This window comes from Microtus oregoni, unplaced genomic scaffold (assembly GCF_018167655.1).
Source record: "Microtus oregoni isolate MIOR12 unplaced genomic scaffold, Mior012 000024F_ref0000369, whole genome shotgun sequence".
Classification (NCBI taxonomy): domain Eukaryota; kingdom Metazoa; phylum Chordata; class Mammalia; order Rodentia; family Cricetidae; genus Microtus; species Microtus oregoni.
Genome location: NW_024543083.1, coordinates 9,297,191 through 9,315,601, shown reverse-complemented (window position 1 = coordinate 9,315,601; position 18,411 = coordinate 9,297,191). Strand labels below are relative to the sequence as shown.

The window sequence follows — 18,411 nt, the reverse complement described above, 5'->3', positions numbered from 1 at the left end:
GTCTGGCTCACTTCTGCGCACACACACCCATATATCACCCACCACCCCGTGCCACCCCAGAACCAGAGCCACCCACCTATAAGCCACGAAGGGAGGGATTCTAGTCATGGGTCAAGTGACAAACGTGACCACCCGCCCACGGCCACGAGATCCGACCAAGAAAACAACCGACCAGATTTCAATATTTCACATGTTTTTATTACAAAAACAAGCAACCAAACAGTTTTAGAAAATGACGTTTTGCTACATACCAATTAGGAAATCACACAACATAAGAAGCTGGAGTTTCCATGCACTTAGCTCAGTGCCTTTGGAGGTGTGTTTCACAGCTCAAACACAGGCTCAAACGGGACATGCCACACCTTCATAAACAGAGGACACGCTGTGTGTTTTTGCCAGACATTCACTTTATTCAAAGCCTACCTAGTATGAGTGACTGTAATTGACTCTAGCAGGCAATAACACCCAGAGAGAAGGGAAGGAAGGGGAGCACTGAGAAAAACAGATTTTAGAGAGAAAAAAAATCCAAGTTAGAAGTGACATGGGAAATTTAATTTCCAAAATGCTGCCATTGCCTACCAGATGGCTGTTTATTTGGTTAATACTGAAAATGTCAAATCCCCTGTTCAACGGCTGATCTGCTATTTATTCGGAGAGTCATTTTAGTCCTGAAGCAAAACCAGTTTGCTTCTAGTAAACTAAGATGCTGGGCCTTAAATCTTTCCCCAGGAGCTCAGCATTGTACCTGGAGAAGAGGCATCATTCTACCGCTTTGACCTGAGGTCCCTCCCAAGGCCGTGGTCTTCCATACCCTCATCAGGGTCCACAGAATGAGAAAGGCACAGTATTTTTGCTAATTCTCACCTGATCTTGGTAAGCAAGCCCATCAAATCTTTCAAGGCTAAAGGATGGTGAGCCCTTAAATTGCAGAGAACACTGCCTTAGGAGCCTTGTAGAAGAACCCGACCTCAGAGACTGCATTTATTCCAAAAAAAAAAAATACATTTAAAAAGCAGTACCTTTTATAATTCAGAAATCCCTTCTGATTTAGCCACAGCATACGTTTATCCACGAATCCACACTGTATCATACCCTATTTTCCCCCACCCCAGGTTCTAGTTTATACATCGAACACTGAAGGTTCATGCACTAATCTTTGACTCACATTAAAACACTGTGAGAGGCCAGATATGGTAGTACATGCTCGTAATCCAAGAACTCGGGAGGCAGAGGCAGGAGGATTATCAGTTCAAAGTCAGCCTGAACTACGTAGCAAGACTCCAGCAAAAGCAAATGGATTTTAAACGGGGAGATGAGTATACAGCTGGTCAGAAATCCAGACAGAAAGGGAATTCTGAAACAAGAATTGAGAATTGGAATGTTTCTGAACTTCACAACGATAATTATGCTTTCTTAACACTGAAGCTATATTAACAACGTTCTAACTAGGAATTCCCGTGTATTGGCCAGGTAGAGTCATTGAAACTGATCTTTCCCTTTCTTTATATAATGTAAACGGCACTGGGTTTAATCTAACGACAATCTCAAAATACTTAATGAGACTATCAGCTTTCTATAATGACCAGTTAATGCAGCAGTAATAGCCTAGCTAGCGGTGTGTTGCAGCGAGACAGACAGATTTTGCAATTTAAACACCAGAACATGACATCATCTGCATGAGTCAGGGAATGCGGAAAGCTCACTCCCGAGCTCCTGACTTATTTTCATTACTTCCTCATCTCACATTGAGCAATTCTGTTGAGCAGCCAAAGAATTTTCTAGAGAAAGATTTTAAGTTGAAACCAGAGACAAAGGGCTTTTAGAATTTGGCTTTTGAAGTAAGCTGTAACCTTGGTCACTCATAAATAAATAATCCCCAAACCAAGAGTTTATGAAAACCAAAACACACAAAAATTATTTTAAAAAACAATAATAAAGGGGGAGGGGGAAAGATGGAGAACAGAAAAAGAGATGGAGATCCAGTGGGTTTTGTTTTTTAGACCAGGAACACAAGGCCAAACTTATAGTGGGGGACAGCTCCCACACGTTGAGCTCAGGAGTCTTCAGTGTGGCACCGGCTTCAGGGTTTCAGCCACATTAGAAAGAACACACTTCTCACACTTACACACTTCCTCTCACACTTACAGAGATTTGTGCCTGTTTTTCTTTTGCATTAACTATAGACACAAGAGTGGTGATTGGCTTAAATAATTTTTAAAAAAGTCTTCTTTGAGCTACAAGTTTCTAACTAAAATACACAACTAACTTATCTAGCTGGTAAAAGATACACAATGAGCCACATCCTCTCTCCTTGGAGGGACAGCCATAGTCTCTGGTAACTCAGTTTACTCAAGGTTGATAGAAAAATGCCTCCAAAGGCAGTGGAAATAGTATATTGCCAAATGGAAAAGCCACACCCTAGAAATCTAATCTTCTGAACTCTTCTAGAACCCAGGAAATTCCTAGCCAATGATTTTTCCTGATTCAGCTTCTTTATTCCCAGTTTCTCTTCCATGAAAAATATAGCCATTAGGAAAAAAAAAAACATCTTTTGTCTCTCCACTGGGGAGTGTATAGGATCTTATCAGATGCTAGGGTTCTACCTACTATATGCATGGCTTCATTTACCGGACAACTTAAAGTATAAAAAGCAAGTCCAAGCCGGGCGGTGGTGGCGTACGCCTTTAATCCCAGCACTCAGGAGGCAGAGGCAGGCGGATCTCTGTGAGTTCGCGGCCAGCCTGGTCTACAAGAGCTAGGTCCAGGACAGGCTCCAAAGCCACAGAGAAACCCTGTCTCGAAAAATAAAAAAAATAAAAAATAAAAAAAAATAAAAATTAAAAAAAAATAGCAAGTCCATCTGCAGGGTGCAATATACAAGCACTTAACGTTAGATAGACACTGCCCCTTTCTTAAAGAGCTGAGAGACAGGGGTTCAAGACCGTCTGTGCCAAAGCAGCACCATTCTCCTGTCTGGAAAGCATGAGTCAAAGATGGTGCCTGACATAAATAATCATCCAACTCCTCTCAGGAGCAGCTTCACCTTAAGGCTCTGAGATAGAGAGTGAATACACACACACACACACACACACACACACACGCACAGGAAATCATTCTACACTTAACCACCACACATATACTCAAATAACATGGTTTCAAGGGAAACGTCTATTCTGATCTCCACGGTCCTGGCGTTTTAACACTGATAACGCCATCCTTGCCATCCTCAGGACCCGACACACAGCAAACAGAGCTGTGGCTCCGTCACCCACGTTGAGAACATTGGGGGTCACAGGGGAGCAAGAGACGAGTATAATTCCCACAAGTGGCTATGGCAGTTTAAACAGCCCTCATGACTCATAAGAGGTCCTCTCTCTTCCCCTGGGAGGCGTCCTGAGGGAACTGCCCGGAAAGACTTTATGAGGTTCGCCGTTCACTCCCCAGATTCTAAGGCCACCTCTCAGATGAGGCCCAATCATACTGCAACCTGAGTCTCCCGAACCCTAGGCCTTTCAGTCCCTATGGCAACCCTTTGCCTGATTTCCACGCATCAGCCAATAAACAGGGGTAGGTGAAACCAGCTCTTAGCCTGATATCCTGTATATAAACTGGAAACCAAACCAAGAAAATGAAAGAAAGACAAATGGTGAGGAGGGTACTGGTTAGGGGTAAAACTAGACTCTAACCACCCCTACCCCAGTTTTAACAGTTAAAACTAACCCCTCACTATGAAACCTGGGGAAAGGGGGGCATTCAAGAGGCAAAAGAGTGTGCCTGTGGGTCTATCCTAATGATTCCCCCCAATTAAATAATAACAAAAACAAAAGCCAGCTGGATGGGTCCCTCCACTGTGAGTGCCATTAGCCTCTGTCCTCCGCCGCGGCAGAGAAACTGAGTCACGGCGCCATCTCTCCGGCACACCATGGTACTGCATATCACACATCAGAGGTCCGTATGTTTTCATCATCGAGGTTGAACACAAATGGCTTCTCCTTGGGGTGCTGGGGCTCCGACCTATGCCTGACCCGTGAACTCGCCAGCACCCCGGTAGCATTGCTCTCTCCAGGGTGAGGCAGGAATAAAGAGTCCTCGGGAGCGTTCTCAGCTGACAGTGGCTTCTCCCCAGCCTGGGGGACAGGTGTCCAGGGTTGCCAGGAGGAGGCCACAGAAGGGGCCTTACAGAGAGCCCTTTTTTCTTCCACTGCCGGTCTCCTCCTCAAGATGAAGTTAGGCCCGCTTGCAAGGCTTGAGCTTCCAGGTCGAGTCAAAGAAACGGATCTAGAAAAGGATGGTTCCTGGAAACAGAAAGAGAAGAAAAAGACAACATGGGGATTTTCCTCACAGTGTTAATCCCAAAGTCTCAAGAAAAGTACCCACCCAGGATCACCACCTCAAACAGGGATGCTTGGCTACACAACTCAAGTAAGTGTATCAGAGTCAGGGGTACCTGCAGTCCCTGCTCCCCAGGAGGTTAAGGCAGGAGGATGACTATGAAGCTCAGGGCTAGTCGGGGCCACACAGCAAATTCAAAAATAATATAAATGCATTTCAAAAGTAAGTAAGTATATAAATAAATGCAGATACTAAGCAGAATTCAGTACATATGTTTGGAGATCTGCTTGACACCGGACTTGCAGGACACATTAGAAACTTCATCTCTCTGTCCAGCCCAACCTCATGTCCACCAACAAACCAAAAGTGGGGGGGCGGGACATGTCCCCAAGTTAACTGAAAGAGAAAAACAAGTGAGCCAGCCTATGGCTCAGCTGCATTCACGGCTGGGCCGCCTGCCTACATAACCAAATGAAACATGCCCATTCAAAGCTAATTCATCTTGAAGCGGACACTGTGGCACAGAAAGGAAGTGACTTACTCTGGGGTGGCACTTGAGGGCCTGGACAGCTGCTCCAATCTCCTGAATCCAGCTGCGCATGTCTTCGGGGCTGTCTGCCTGCAAAACATCCGCAACACTTAAACACATTTTTGGGGTGTGACTTCAGCTTCTAAGTCTCTGGCTCAAGTTCCTAAAATCACATCATCCCCAGGTCAGAGGGACCTTGGAAACCATGTAGTCCTGTGGCTTGCAGACTTTTGAGGACATTGTCCCGGCTGCAATCTCTCTCCATACCTTAATTAAAACTGCTCAAAGTGAAGTTGCCCTGAAGAGGAGGAGGGGTGAGGGTAGGGAACACCTAGTACCCCATCTTCTGTCTAAACCCATCACCCCACTTCCACCCCATCTGAAAAACAGCTGAGCCACTCCAGACTCCTAGTTTTTACCCCCAAAGGAAAATGGGGTTCAGAATGCCACAGCCCCAGGTCTGAGGCTGGTCTAGACCCCACTCTCATGTCTCATAATTCTGAACAGGAGACCCCCCCTCACCTACTCCCACTTCAAATTCCACCAAAGCAAACTCCCTCTGCAAACCCTCCAAGGTATGCACGACCGTGTGTGTTGTCAACAGAAACAGCGCCTTCCTCAAAGCACAAGAATCTGTCCCAAAAATTCACCCCAGCCTTGGAGTGAGCTAAGTCGAAGATCACAAGAGCAGAACCAAGTGAAGCATTTCTCTTCAATAGCCTCCTCACTCCAGAAGGGGGCAGCAGTCTCTCTATGGAAAGAGGAAGACAGGAGGCCTGGCCCCTGCAGGCCGAGCTGCTGGGCGCCTCCCAGCAGTAGGGAGGAAGAGTCTCAGAGGGCCCTATGTAATAGCTACCCAAGAGAGCTGGAAACAAGACTTAAGTTCCGCTCTCCTAGCACCTTCCCCTAACCATTCACCCAAACACAGAGCGTGTGTGTGTGTGTGTGTGTGTGTGTGTGTGTGTGTGCGCGCGCGCGTCTCCACAGGCTCCACTTGCTCCTCTTGCTTTTCCATACCCCAAACCACTCTTTGAATCCTACTGGGATAAAACGGACCACCTTGCTCTTCACGGGGTTTTGCATTTCATATTTTCTCTCACATTTGCCTTACCATCCCTCCCCATCACCCCCCAAACAGAGACCCTTGGTTCGCTGCCGCCACCTGCAGCACATGCCAACAAAGGCACCAGGTCAACAAGAAAGACAAAGGCCTGCTGTGTGCTGCTCTGACACCTGCCACCTGCTAATTTATTTATACTTGCCCCTCCCCATGATTCGGTCGGGCAACTTGGCAATCAATGTAGTAGCTCTCCAAGAAAAAGGAAAACACATCCCTGGTCCAAAGAGAGTAGCCTGAATTAGGTATACAAACTTTTCCTAGGATCAGGATGAGAGAGCACCCGGTCCCTAGACCTACAAGGAAGAACTAAGTAAGCTGTGAGGTTCTACTGTTTGAATAGCACCCAGGCTGTGAGGCCCTCTATGGATTAGTGATGGTTGCTATTTTTACTATTCTATGTAAGAGGAGAGCAAATAAACCTGAAATTCTACCATCATGGCCTAGCACGGTGACACACACCTTTAATCTCAGCACTCAGGAAGCAGAGACAGGTAGATATCTTCTAGTTCTAGTCCAGTCTCATCTACATAGGGATTTCCAGGCTAGCCAGGGATACAGCCATGAGACCATTATCTCCAAACAACAACAACAAAAAAATGTATTTTACCACTATAGATTTATTCAATGCCCTCATCCTGAGATACTTATCTTCGAATTACATGTAAATCCACCCCCAAAGGATCAAAGGATCAAAGGCTGGGCTGGGTCTCAGAGGTAGAGCACTTGCCTGGCACATGCAAAACTCTAGGTCCTAGAACCAGTAATGAGCCAACTTTTAAAAAGGATCAAACAGGATAACATTTGGTGGAGAAAAGGTTATTATGCATTTACTCCCCCCCCCCAAGCAGATATTGCAATTAATACTGTAAAAAACTGAAAATATATTTTATAAAATACCTTCAGTAGTTTTAACTACTATTTTATACTTTTATCCCCCAGTTCTTTTGATGGGAGGGATGAGGAGACAGCTCAGTGGGCAAGAGCAATGCTGTGCAAGCAAGAGGACCTGGGTTTGAATCCCCAGGGCCCATAGAAAAGCTGAGCATCTGCATATGCCCAGAATGCTAGTGTTGGGGGACAGACGAGTGGATTCCAGGGCCTCACTGGCCAGTCAGCCTAGGTGAAACACCAAGTTCCAGGTTCGGTGAGAAACTCGAAGTTGAGGACCTTGACAGACAGCTCGGCAGTTAAAAGCACTGGCTATTCAGTCAGAGGACCCAGATTTGATTCTCAGCACCCCCTCAGGGGGCTCACAACTGTCTGTCACTCCCGTTCTGCTTGATCCAACGCCCTCGTCTAGTCACCGTGGGCACCAGACACGAACATGGCACACAGGTGTACGTGTATGCGAAAAAAACATACTCCACAAAGAAAATTATTCAAAAATAAAGTAGAAATCATAGAGAAAGACATTGACGTCCTCCTCTGGCTTCTGCACACAAAGGCCCAGGCATGTGCCCCACATATACATGACTGCACACAACACAATATACCGCCATTTTAAAATATTATACAAATAAAACAATCAGGGTTGGAGAGAGGGCTCAGTGGTTAAGAGCACTGCCTGCTCTTCCAAAGGTCCTGAGTTCAGTTCCCAGCAACCACATGGTGGCTCACAACCATCTATAATGAGATCTGGTGCCCTCTTCTGGCCTGCAGGCATACATGCACACAGAATACTGAGAATACTGTATACATAATAAAAAAATCAAGTATTGCACTTGATTCCATTCAAGAAAGAAATATCATGAAGTCCATTCAGCCCAGGTGACCTACTAGGAAACCAAAAAGTGCCCGACACTGGGACGATAAGAAAGGGAGATGCCATATGTACCTTCCTCTCTCCCTGTCCTGCTCTTGTATGCATTATGGTCTCCAGCCTCGATGGCAGTTTATAAGAAGAGAGGCACAAACTTCCAAAATGAAATCCTTCACAAAACCCGTGGTTTTACTGTGGTCCAGGGAGCCTCTGTGCATCAGTTATGAGGTCAGCACTAACGGATGCAGTGAGCGATGGCAGACATCAATAACGGACATGCAACATTCGCCTCTGGTTACTGCCATCACCCCTAAATCTCCAGCTGGTCCCTCTTCCCTTGATTCCCAACTTCCTCCTTTCCCAATAGATGTCAAGACCCACAGGTTGAGAACCACTGTTGTGGGCGGTACCCTTCACCTTAGAGTCTAAGTTATGAAGTAACCACCCAAGAGTTCTGGCTCCACACCCTATGAGTCCCTTGTCACTCTTCTCAGTTGTCCTGGCACAGCAACCAAATTCCGACAGGTGAGCTAAAGACGATTTCAGAGTTTTCATTCTAGCAACAAACACTCCTGTTGATAAACTACAGGACCCCCAGGCCCTCTATGAATGGGAAACGCAGACATGGAGACCCCTGCTCTGTATTGCAAGGACTGGCAGTTGGATTCTGTTTGGAGAGTTGTTGGAGATTGACACCGGGACTTTCTGCATTCCAGGCAAGCACTAAACCACTGAGCAGCAGCCCAGCTTGGAAATCTCATCCTGGACCCTGGCCAGAGCTGAGAAATGTCTGCCTACTAACAAGACCAGTCCGGGGCCATTTCTGTCCATCTTGAAGCCTGATTGCTACCTGGATCTGTTCAACATCATCCAGCTTCCAACATTCCCAGTCACCCCAGGTTCTCAACCTGTGGGTCGTGACCCCCTTGGGGGCCGAATATCAGATATCCTGTATATCAGATATTTACATTACAATTAATAACTGTAGCAAAATTATAGTTAAGACATAGCAATAAATTAATTTTATGGTTGGGGGTCACCACAACATGAAAATTCTATTCAAAAGCCTCAGCATTAGGGATGTTGAGAACCACTGCCCTACAGCATAAATTTCAGACACAAGCAAGTCCTGAGTACCAAGTACTCTCAATCAGCTCCATAATTCCCTGAGTTTCTTTTTTTTATTTATTTATTTTTATTTTTTTTTTTTTTTGGTTTTTCGAGACAGGGTTTCTCTGTGGCTTTGGAGCCTGTCCTGGAACTAGCTCTGTAGACCAGGCTGGTCTCGAACTCACAGAGATCCGCCTACCTCTGCCTCCCGAGTGCTGGGATTAATCCCTGAGTTTCTGATCCTGAATGGATCATTTACCTTTGAAGCTCCTGTCTCCTCAGGGACAGATGGGAGATGAGACCCAGAGAGATTGTGGAGAATTATGTGATATACACTTCCGGCCAGCGCCTACTCAGCAGTGTCCCCTGAAACATCTAAGCCACAGCAGCTGCTTCTCATGAGTTGCACAGAGCGCTACAGCGTGAGAGGACAGAGGGAGCGCGGGTGGTGTAGCTGAGCCCAAACCCCTAGCATCCGAATGATGGGAACCCAGCCTCGGTCCTTCCCTGCCCAGAGCGCTCTCCTTGGCCTCACCCTGCTTGCTGGTCACAGCCCCAGACCGGACAGATGGACAGACGGTTCGTGCAAACATACTCCTCACGACTGAGGGATCAGGCCAGAAAGTGACTTGAGTGCAGGGCACCAGCCCTCTGGCCCCGCAGAACAAACTGTACAAGTGACAGAGTTCTCCCACAGTTCGCAAGAACTGCAGTGATTTTTATAAAACAAGAGGCCAACATAGAAACTACAAGTCCAATTTATCCAGAGGCAGGTATTCTGCAGACTTTATATCAAATGAGTCAGGGAGACAAGGAAATATCATCTCTTTTTGCCAACAACCAATATTGAGCTCTTAAAGCAAAACAGAATTCCAGAAAACTCCCCTCTAACAGCAGGAGCTCAGTATCCTCCCGTGTTCAAAGACTTCACTAATGCTACCAATAAATGTGACTCTTAGAATGTTACATAGTAACATATGTCAACACTTGGAGGATCTGCACTGTTTGGTCAGAGCAGTATTTTCAAAGTGATGTACAAACTCTGGGTAAAAAGCATCTACTTGAATGGTGACCAGCGATCTTAGTGATGCCTACGCAAATGTATTGATAAGGTTCCAGACTACACTGCACCTAAATATTAAGAAATCACTATCTTTCAAATTCTGGTAAGAAACAGACAAACAAGATACCTGAAATTATCTAAAAGGATACATTGAAATAATCCCTTTGTCTAAATACTTAATTTGCTTAAGGCCAGATCTTCAAATTCTTCAAAGTAATACAAGGTCACGTACAGCAGTGGGATTCTGAGCGGTGAAGTAGGGATTCTGAGCTAAGAGTGAAGTTCCTATTGTCTGCCATGAGTCACCCATGAAAGAGATGCAGAGAAGATGTGTAGGAAATCATCCTAGCCTTGCTATTTTCGGAACAGTTCTTTTCACAGGTATCTTTTTAATTTATCATGAGTTTATAGTTGTAACTTCTAAGTGAATCAACAAACATGTTTGTTGGTTTTCATCCATCCTTCTCTAACATGCCATTCTCTGTAAGTCAAGTGCTACATATGAATTTGACCTTCGCTCGTTTATGTATTCAGAGAGATGCTAGTGTCCTTCATTCTTAAAAGTTTAGAGAGCAAAAGGGAAGGAGTAGAGAAATGCTGAGAACATTGGGATATGCTGGTCCCTGTCCAGCAGATTTCCCTCTGTATAATCTACCAAACGTGTGATTTCAGTTGCTAGATTACTTAGCTTAAAGATCAGCTCAGTCTAATTCATGACCCCAGCACCTCAGACCATGCCCAGAGCCTTGGCCATACTCTACAAATATGAACTCTAGCACTAGAAACTCGTGTTAAAGTCCAGGCTAGTCCTGGTGTCTGAATGGTAGAGGTTCTGAAGAACAGCTAGATTCAAGAGCAAAGTGACCCCCCTCCATGGTCTAGTCTGTTCCCCAGCCTCCCTGCTGCCGTCTCTCCCTGGACAGGGTGCTTGTCCCATTGAGGATGGCCTGAAGATGCTTAAATCAGCCAGCATGGCTGCTGGCCTAAAGTGAAAAAAGTGTACACACACACACTCACACTCACATACACACTCAAGCGGGGGTTAGGCCTCATCCTTTTACGGGAGTGCTTCTGCGGGCAAAAGAAAAGAAAGGAAGTGGGAAACCTTCAAAACTCCACTTGGGAAGGCTGCCCACTTCACCGCTCAGAATCCCACATCGGCCTCACATTAGATATCAACACATTTTGTGGGCTCCTGGGTAGCCTAGGCTGACCACTTGGCCCTGGATGTCTTTGCCCTGCTTAGCAATCTGCCTTGTTAGCTGCTGTGAGTTCATACTGGATTGGGAGCACTCCAGATCTGGGGGTGGGGGAGCTCCTGGTAAGTGAACCCCATCAGAGCCCCAAACAATGGCTTTCTCTGTGCAGCTGGCTATGCACCTGTGCCCGCCACAGGGCCCTCTGTGCTTCTGTCTTTCTGCACACAGTAATGTTCATACACAGGCAGGACTTATAAATACCCTCCATAGCAGAAGTGAAACTACCCACCAGTTCCCCTTTTCTCTGCTTAGCTGGAGCTCCGCAGCCGAGAGCAGCTGCGGCAGGCACACATACCCTGGCACGGTTGATTGGCCTGTCTGTAGTATCCTAGCGTAGGGAAACTCCTCCTCAGAATGAAGAGGGACACAGACTGACTAAGGGACTGAACTGATCACTGAGAAACTACGAGCTAAATGAAGAGAAAACAGGGACAGGGGTGGGTGGGGGTGGCATTCACGCACATTCGCGGAGAAGGGATGCTGGTCTTGGGATGAGCATTTACCTGTACGTAGAATGTCCTGGAGGTGGTTATGATTTCAAACAGGTTGTCCCTCATTAAGAGATCGCTAGGCAGGGAAAGAGAAAGAACATTATATCAGGCATTGTGAGTACTTTCTTTTGTACGTCATTCCCTAAAGTTTTCACAATCACCCACTAATGCAACTCAAGGCTTTCTCCTCTCTGTGGGTAAGGAAGTCCAGGCTCAAAGACTTTAAATGCTATGTCCGTTCAAAGTACTAGAGATCACCACCCATTGAGTCCAAATATGCCTCTTCTAAGGGAGCCAATGCCATTTCTAAACCCTTCCTTCCCCCTGGGCTCCACCCACAGCTCTGAGTTCCTGCTCTTGGCCTCAATACACCCTCCCAGGGGACAAGGAGCTAAAGGCAGAAACAGAAATTAAGAGTAAAACGACTTTAATATTTGCTTCCCAGGAAGCTGTTCGGCATCCTTGGCCCTCAGAGAAATGCAAATTCAAATTATTTTGAGATTTCACCTCACCCCAGAATGACCCACAAGCAAGAAGATAAAAAATGCTGGCAAATGGGGAAAGGTGAACCCCTACTTACTAATGGGGTAAGTGTAGACTGGTACAGCCACTGTGGAAATCAGTTTGGAGGTTCCTCAAGAAAGTAGAAATAAAACAACCCTACGACCCCTCTAACCTACCCCTGATGTGTGCCAGACAGACTCTGAGTCCTACCGTGGAGAGACTTGCACACCCCCGGCAATCACCGGATCACTAACGATAGCATGGAGCACGGAAATGGTATCAACCTTGCCGTCCATCAGCCGATGGACGGTTCCCAGACACAACAGAGTGTGTTTGGTTGTAAAGCAAAAGAATGGGGGTGGATAGATGGCTGAGCAGTGAAGAGCACTCCCTGCTCTACCGGAGGAACTGAGCTCAGCTCATAGCATCCACATCAGGAGGCTCACAACCACCTCCTGTACCTCCCATTCCAGGGGATCTGACATTCTCTTCTGGCCTACCCAGGTGCCTGCACATAGGTGGCACACACTCACACAGATAGCCTAGCTCCGCATGAATAATAAAAGGCAAAAATAATTTTAAAAAGAGGGAGATGGTCATGGAATTTGCAGAGAAGCAGATGGAACTGGAAATTATTATATTAAGCAAAGTAATTCAGACTGAGAAAGGCTGTGCCATGTTTTCTCTCACAGCTGGATCCTAGACTTTCGTTTTTGCACATGTGTAAATTTACATGTGAGGGCAAGTACCACGCTGTGAAACTCCACAGAAGTTGGCAAGATGGCTCAAGGGGGGATGGAACTTGCCACCTACCAAGTCTAAGAAGGCAGAAGGAGAGAAGCAACTCCTACACGTTGCCTTTGGGCCTCTGCATGCACATGTGTGTGCATGCATCCACACATGATTCAACGGGCAAACAATGTGTGAAACAACTTTTTTTTTAAGACAGGGAACCATGAAGGGAGAAACAAAGAGGTTGTGAGAGGTGGAGCAGAATAGGGATGACCGGGGGTCAAAGAACCAACATGGAGAGTGGGAGAAGAGGAGGATGGTGGACAAGGAACAACCAAAACAAAGCATTATGAAAATGACATGTTGCAACCTATTCCTTTGTACGCTTGTATAAAATAAATTTAAAAATTAGTTTCCTTCATTGGAAAAACAAAAAAAAAAAGACCTGTGTCTGCAGATAGGGTATAATTTAGTGGGGGTACACCCGGTACCAGATAAACAAATAATAATAAGCTTCAGAGAGAGACACAGAGAGAGGGCATGAACTTGACGGAGATCAGGGAGGGAAATGTGGAAGGGTTTGGGAGAATAAAAGGGAAGGAAGAATTATTGGGATCAAATTGCAGTCTCGAAAAGAAAGGAACAACAAGCTTCAAACGGGACGCGGGTTTTGGCAGAGGAGTCCGACTCCTGCCAAGCAGAGGGCAGGCGGTGACGACACAACCCTGAACTGGCTGGAGTTGCTGTCTATGTTCACTGCCTGCCGTGTGCATCCAGTTGCTATGGGGACCGGATGAGGAACAGAGACGTAAGTGCTACCAGCAAAAGCACCTGAGGAGGCAAGGCCAGATGCAGGTAAGACTGCATTCCAGGTTAGCAAAGAGCCTCACAGGCAGAAAACGTCTTCCGGAATGAAAGCACACACGTGAAACGGCCAGTGACAAGTCTCCCAGGCAGAGCCGGGGACATGACTTAAGACGAGGTAGGGCGCATGGGCCTGTGAGAGAAAGTCTTGCGGACATGGACTATAAATGTTGTCAGACCTTCCGTGAGAAGTGAAAACAAAAAGATGCTTAATGATCGTCATCAAAGTCACAGGTGGTGGCGCACGCCTTTAATCTCAGCACTCGGGAGGCAGAGGCAGGCGGATCTCTGTGAGTTCGAGACCAGTCTGGTCTACAAGAGCTAGTTCCAGGACAGGCTCCAAAGCCACAGAAAAACCCTGTCTTGAAACACCAAAAAAAAAAAAAAAAAAAAATTTCAAAGTCACAGCTCGAACTGCACGGACCACTTGAAATACATCCCACCAACTAGCACTCCTACTTCCTGAACTGCTGCATAGGGACAGCTCTCTAAGAAGATGCCTCCGTAAGACCAGGCTATAGGAAAGCCTGTAAGTGCATTTTCTTAATTAGTGACTGATGTGGAAGGGCCCAGCCCACTGTGGGTGGTTCCATCGCTGGGCAGGCAGTCCTAGGTCTGTAAGACAGCAGACTGAGCAAGCCATGTGAGCAAGCCAGTAAACAGCACCCTCCACGGCCTCTGCATCAGGTCTTGACTCCATGTACCTGCCCTCTGATGCCCTTTGATGATGACCAGCGACGTGGAAGTGTAAGCCAAATAAACCCTTTCCTCCCTAGCTTGCGTTTTAGTGCTTTGAAGCAGCAACAGAAAGCCTAACTCAGATGGGGTTAAATGTTTAACCTTCTAGCTTCTTCACGCAGATGTGGTTAAGTCCTGCAGCCCACTGAGAAGCAGGATGGGAGCTCCGCCCCTTTCACACCCACTGCCCAGGCTGCATGCTGCTTTCAGTTCAGTTCGATTCATTTCGACAGCAACCATTGATTACAGCTGTCCCGAATTCCCCCAATGGTCCCAGAGAGGCTCCACCATCTGACAGAGTTGAGGCCACGAAGCCACAGCCTTCCCTGTGGACTTCACCTCCCTGACTCAGTATGACTCAGGCAGACTTAGAGGTAGGGTGTTTTCAAGACTCTCAGGCTGAACCCTAGCCTAGCTCTCTAAGCTGGGCAAGCATGTCCTAGTCACCCCATAGGCTGCTCATAGATCTACCCAGGCCCTCCAGGATCAGGAGCAATCAATGATCTCTCATGACCCAGTCATGCTGACTTCTGCCCTCTGGAGTCACACTCGGGGCAATGTCTAACTATAGCTACTTCCGCAAATTGCAAATTCTCCCTGGGTGCCTCCCTGGTCTTCTGTAGCCTACAGCTGCTATTGGAAAAACTTAGTACAACATTTCTGCGTCTGCTTCTTTGGATCAGACAGCATGTGTGTTTATGTAGGATGGTGCCGTGCTTTCACAGGACAGCAGAATGCTTACCGCTGTAGGCCTCAGGGCCTACAGGGGGGAGAGATTCAAGCACAGTCTGGACAGACTACAGACTCATGGCCAAAATGATGGGTTTGGGCTCTATTAAGGTTCACTTGTCCACGAGTATTTGGGGCTGGGTATGGGACACTGTCTTGTCAAGTCCTGAATCACCTCACGCACCATGTACTCAGAAGGGATGTTTCCTAGAGGAAAGAAGAACAAATAAAAATACCTGTTCCGCCAATGGTAGTAACTTAAGGGTGTTGGAGCCTCAAGAACAAAGGACAAACGTCAGGCGGTGGTGGCGCAAGCCTTTAACCCTAGCACTCGGGAGGCAGAGGCAGGCGGTTCTCTGAGTTTGAGGCCTGTCTATTCTACAGAGGAGTTCCGGGACAGCCCGGACTACACAGAGAAACCCTGACTTAAGAAAGCAAGAACAAGGGAGGATAGGCCTGAGAACTTCAGACAAGGGCGAGTGTGCCAGGCCCCCAGCTGAGCCCCCAGACCCTGAGACCAAGGACCTGAAATCTGACTGACACCTGAGAAATGTCTAAGTGTTGCTCTCTGCTGCCACAAGAAGTAACCACGTAGGCTCATCTTGGGAGCAAGAGTAGGGGAAGGGAAGAGGGCACTTGGCCCAGGGTAATCTCAACCCTGCGTCAGTTCTGATGCGCCCAGGCAACCACAAGGGTACGACTCTTAAACAGAGCCTGAAAGGGGTAATAAATGGAGATTTAGAAAAGACAGAGGCTTTGCTCAGAATGAATAAGAAGGGGCTGGAGAGATGGCTCAGTAGTTAAGACCACTGGCTGCTCTTCCAGAGGACCCAGGTTCAATTCCCAGAGGCTCACATCTGTCCATTAACTCCAATTCCAGAGGATCCAACTTCCTCACACAGACAAGCATGCAGGTAAAATACCATAAGAGAGAGAGAGAGAGAGAGATTTAATGAAGAAGAAGCAGTTACCCAGACTTGACGAGACACTCGTGAGTCTTGAGAACGTCCTTGAGCAGTATAGTACGCAGGGGCTCTCTGTCCTGGTTGGAAGAATGGAAGGCAGACTAGTGAGGCTATGTATACGGCCCAGTGAGCCACACCAGCTCACCAATGTCCCTTTCTCAGAGTCTTGGCTAAAACCAACCTGGGTTTCAAAATAATCATTAAGGGGGAGAAATCTAAGCAGCAGCTGCTCTGTGGCCCCGCCCCCACAGCAGCCCACTGTGCAGGGGCTGGCAGCAGCCCAGGTCCTTTTAATAGCACCATAAAGAGACACAGGTTGGACAGAGATAAGACAAAGAGGTGCCTTGGAAGTCTACGTGGGCCTGGTCTCCGCTCAGGCACACTGTCTGCTTCTGCGATCAACCTACCACCCACCTGCTCACACTTGAAGTAGCAGATGGTAAAGTCATCGAGGGCAAAGAAGCGTCGTTTCCAACTCTTCCGCTGAAAAGCAAAAGAAGGAGCCAAACATTAAGGACAGGTCTCTGGCGCCAGGACTGGTCACAGTCACAATAAACGCCCAGGGATCCGGCAGCGTGGAAGCCAGGCTCTCATCTCCATCAGAACAGGCACCAGGAATAATGGGAAGTGTAAGGGCGGTGAAAAGCCCTGGCGTCCATCGGGACCCCGCCTTCCCAAGACCAAGCACCTAACTTTAATGCCGGAGGAGGACACCACTGTCATTCTCTGCTGCCACCAGAAGCTATCCCTGTGCTGGCTAGTTTCCCATCAACTCGAAACAAGCCGGAGTCATCGGAGAGGAGGGAACCTCAATTAAGAAAATGCCTTCATAAAAGTGGGCTGTGGCAAGCCACAGCTGAGAAAATGCCTTCATCAGATCCGGCTCTAGGGCATTTTTTTAATTAGAGATCAATGGGGGAGGGTCCAGCCCATTGTGGGTGGGCTTATCCCTGGGCAGGTGGTCCTGGTTTCTGTAAGGAGCAAACTTGAGCAAGCCATGGGAAAGCGAGCAGTAAGCGGTGTTCCTCCATGGCCTCTGCTCCAGTTCCTGCCTCCAGGTTCCTGCCCTGCTTGAGTTCCTGTCCTGACTTCCTTCAGAGATGAACAGTGCTGGGAAAGAATAAGCCAGATAAACCCTTTCCTTCCCAGCTTGCCTTTTGGTCATGGTGTTTCAGCTCAGCAATACAAACCGAGACCAAGACAACTATGAGGACTCATTCTCTGAGGAGAAGGAGCAGGGAAATGGGAGGAGGGAAATTTGCCTACCAGTCTGAAGGCCTTGAGCTTTCTGGGAGGGGCTAATGGCTAGTTCCCAATGGTGGTTAGTATAGAGGGGTACAGTTCCTCCTCTCACTGTCCTCTGCTGGCCCCAGGGTAGCCCCTGTGTTGGCACTCACCACGTTTCCTTGCTTCACACAGTAGCCACTCTTAATGAGGGGAGGCCCAGTGGGAGGACGGCAGCCTGATGTGGGGATGTAGCTCTGAGACCTCCGCAGGAAGGCATGAGACCCTGGCTCACTCCCTTCCTGCCCATCCCCACCATTCTACAAGGAAACAGTGTTACTGTTAATGCTCGGTTGCTCCTCTGGGCAGCCCCAGCTCCTCCCAGTCTTCCCACCACACCTCTAGCCTTTCTGATAGTATGTCAGTCAAAGAAATAAAAGCTGACTTTGCTCCCCATCAGGTAAGCCACTGAATGTTTTCATAAAGCAAGACCCTGGCTAGAGACCCAGAAGAGGGAGGCAGACAGTGAAGAACAGAAGAGGGCACAAGTCCCCAGGGTCTGGTCTCACTCCCCGCCTCACCAAATTTTACAAGTGTTTGTTGCCTGGGTCTTAAGGAGAACTACACAGACCGCACATCCTCAAGATATCATGATGTCATAGCCTCAACTTCTACATTGGCACTGGCCACACCCACCCTGCACTGTATTTTCGTGGTCACCCCCTCTCCACTAGCTTCCCCGCATCCTGTTGCTAAGTGCTGGGCACGATGGACATCTCTCTACCGCCCCCAGCCGCCCCAAGCCACGGCACCTGGCTGATGGGTGTTTGGACCACTACTCCTCCGATGATCTCAGTCTTGTAGGCCACCTGTGGCTTCTTGTCTAGGGTGGGAGGAGCTGTGAGGCTTCTGAGAACTTCAGTGGCCAAGGGTAGGGTCCCAGCCTTGGGTACCTGGAGAGAACAGTGATAAGGTCAGCAAGAAATGGGGAG

The 18,411-nt window shown here is 47.6% G+C and overlaps 1 protein-coding gene across 2 annotated transcripts in view; it reads right to left on the bottom strand.

Moving 5' to 3' along the window:
• Positions 1-198: 198 nt before the first annotated feature.
• Plekha2 (pleckstrin homology domain containing A2) overlaps positions 199-18,411 on the bottom strand; it is a 59,563-nt gene continuing 41,350 nt past the window's right edge. For both annotated transcript variants that reach the window (XM_041673911.1, XM_041673912.1), the window contains exons 6-12: positions 18,232-18,372; positions 17,593-17,739; positions 16,610-16,678; positions 16,202-16,272; positions 11,676-11,739; positions 4,874-4,951; positions 199-4,295 (exon numbers count right to left, since the gene is read on the bottom strand). In XM_041673911.1, coding sequence (XP_041529845.1) covers positions 3,936-4,295; positions 4,874-4,951; positions 11,676-11,739; positions 16,202-16,272; positions 16,610-16,678; positions 17,593-17,739; positions 18,232-18,372 — 930 coding nt within the window. In that variant the 3' untranslated portion in view covers positions 199-3,935. The remainder of the gene's footprint in view (positions 4,296-4,873; positions 4,952-11,675; positions 11,740-16,201; positions 16,273-16,609; positions 16,679-17,592; positions 17,740-18,231; positions 18,373-18,411) is intronic.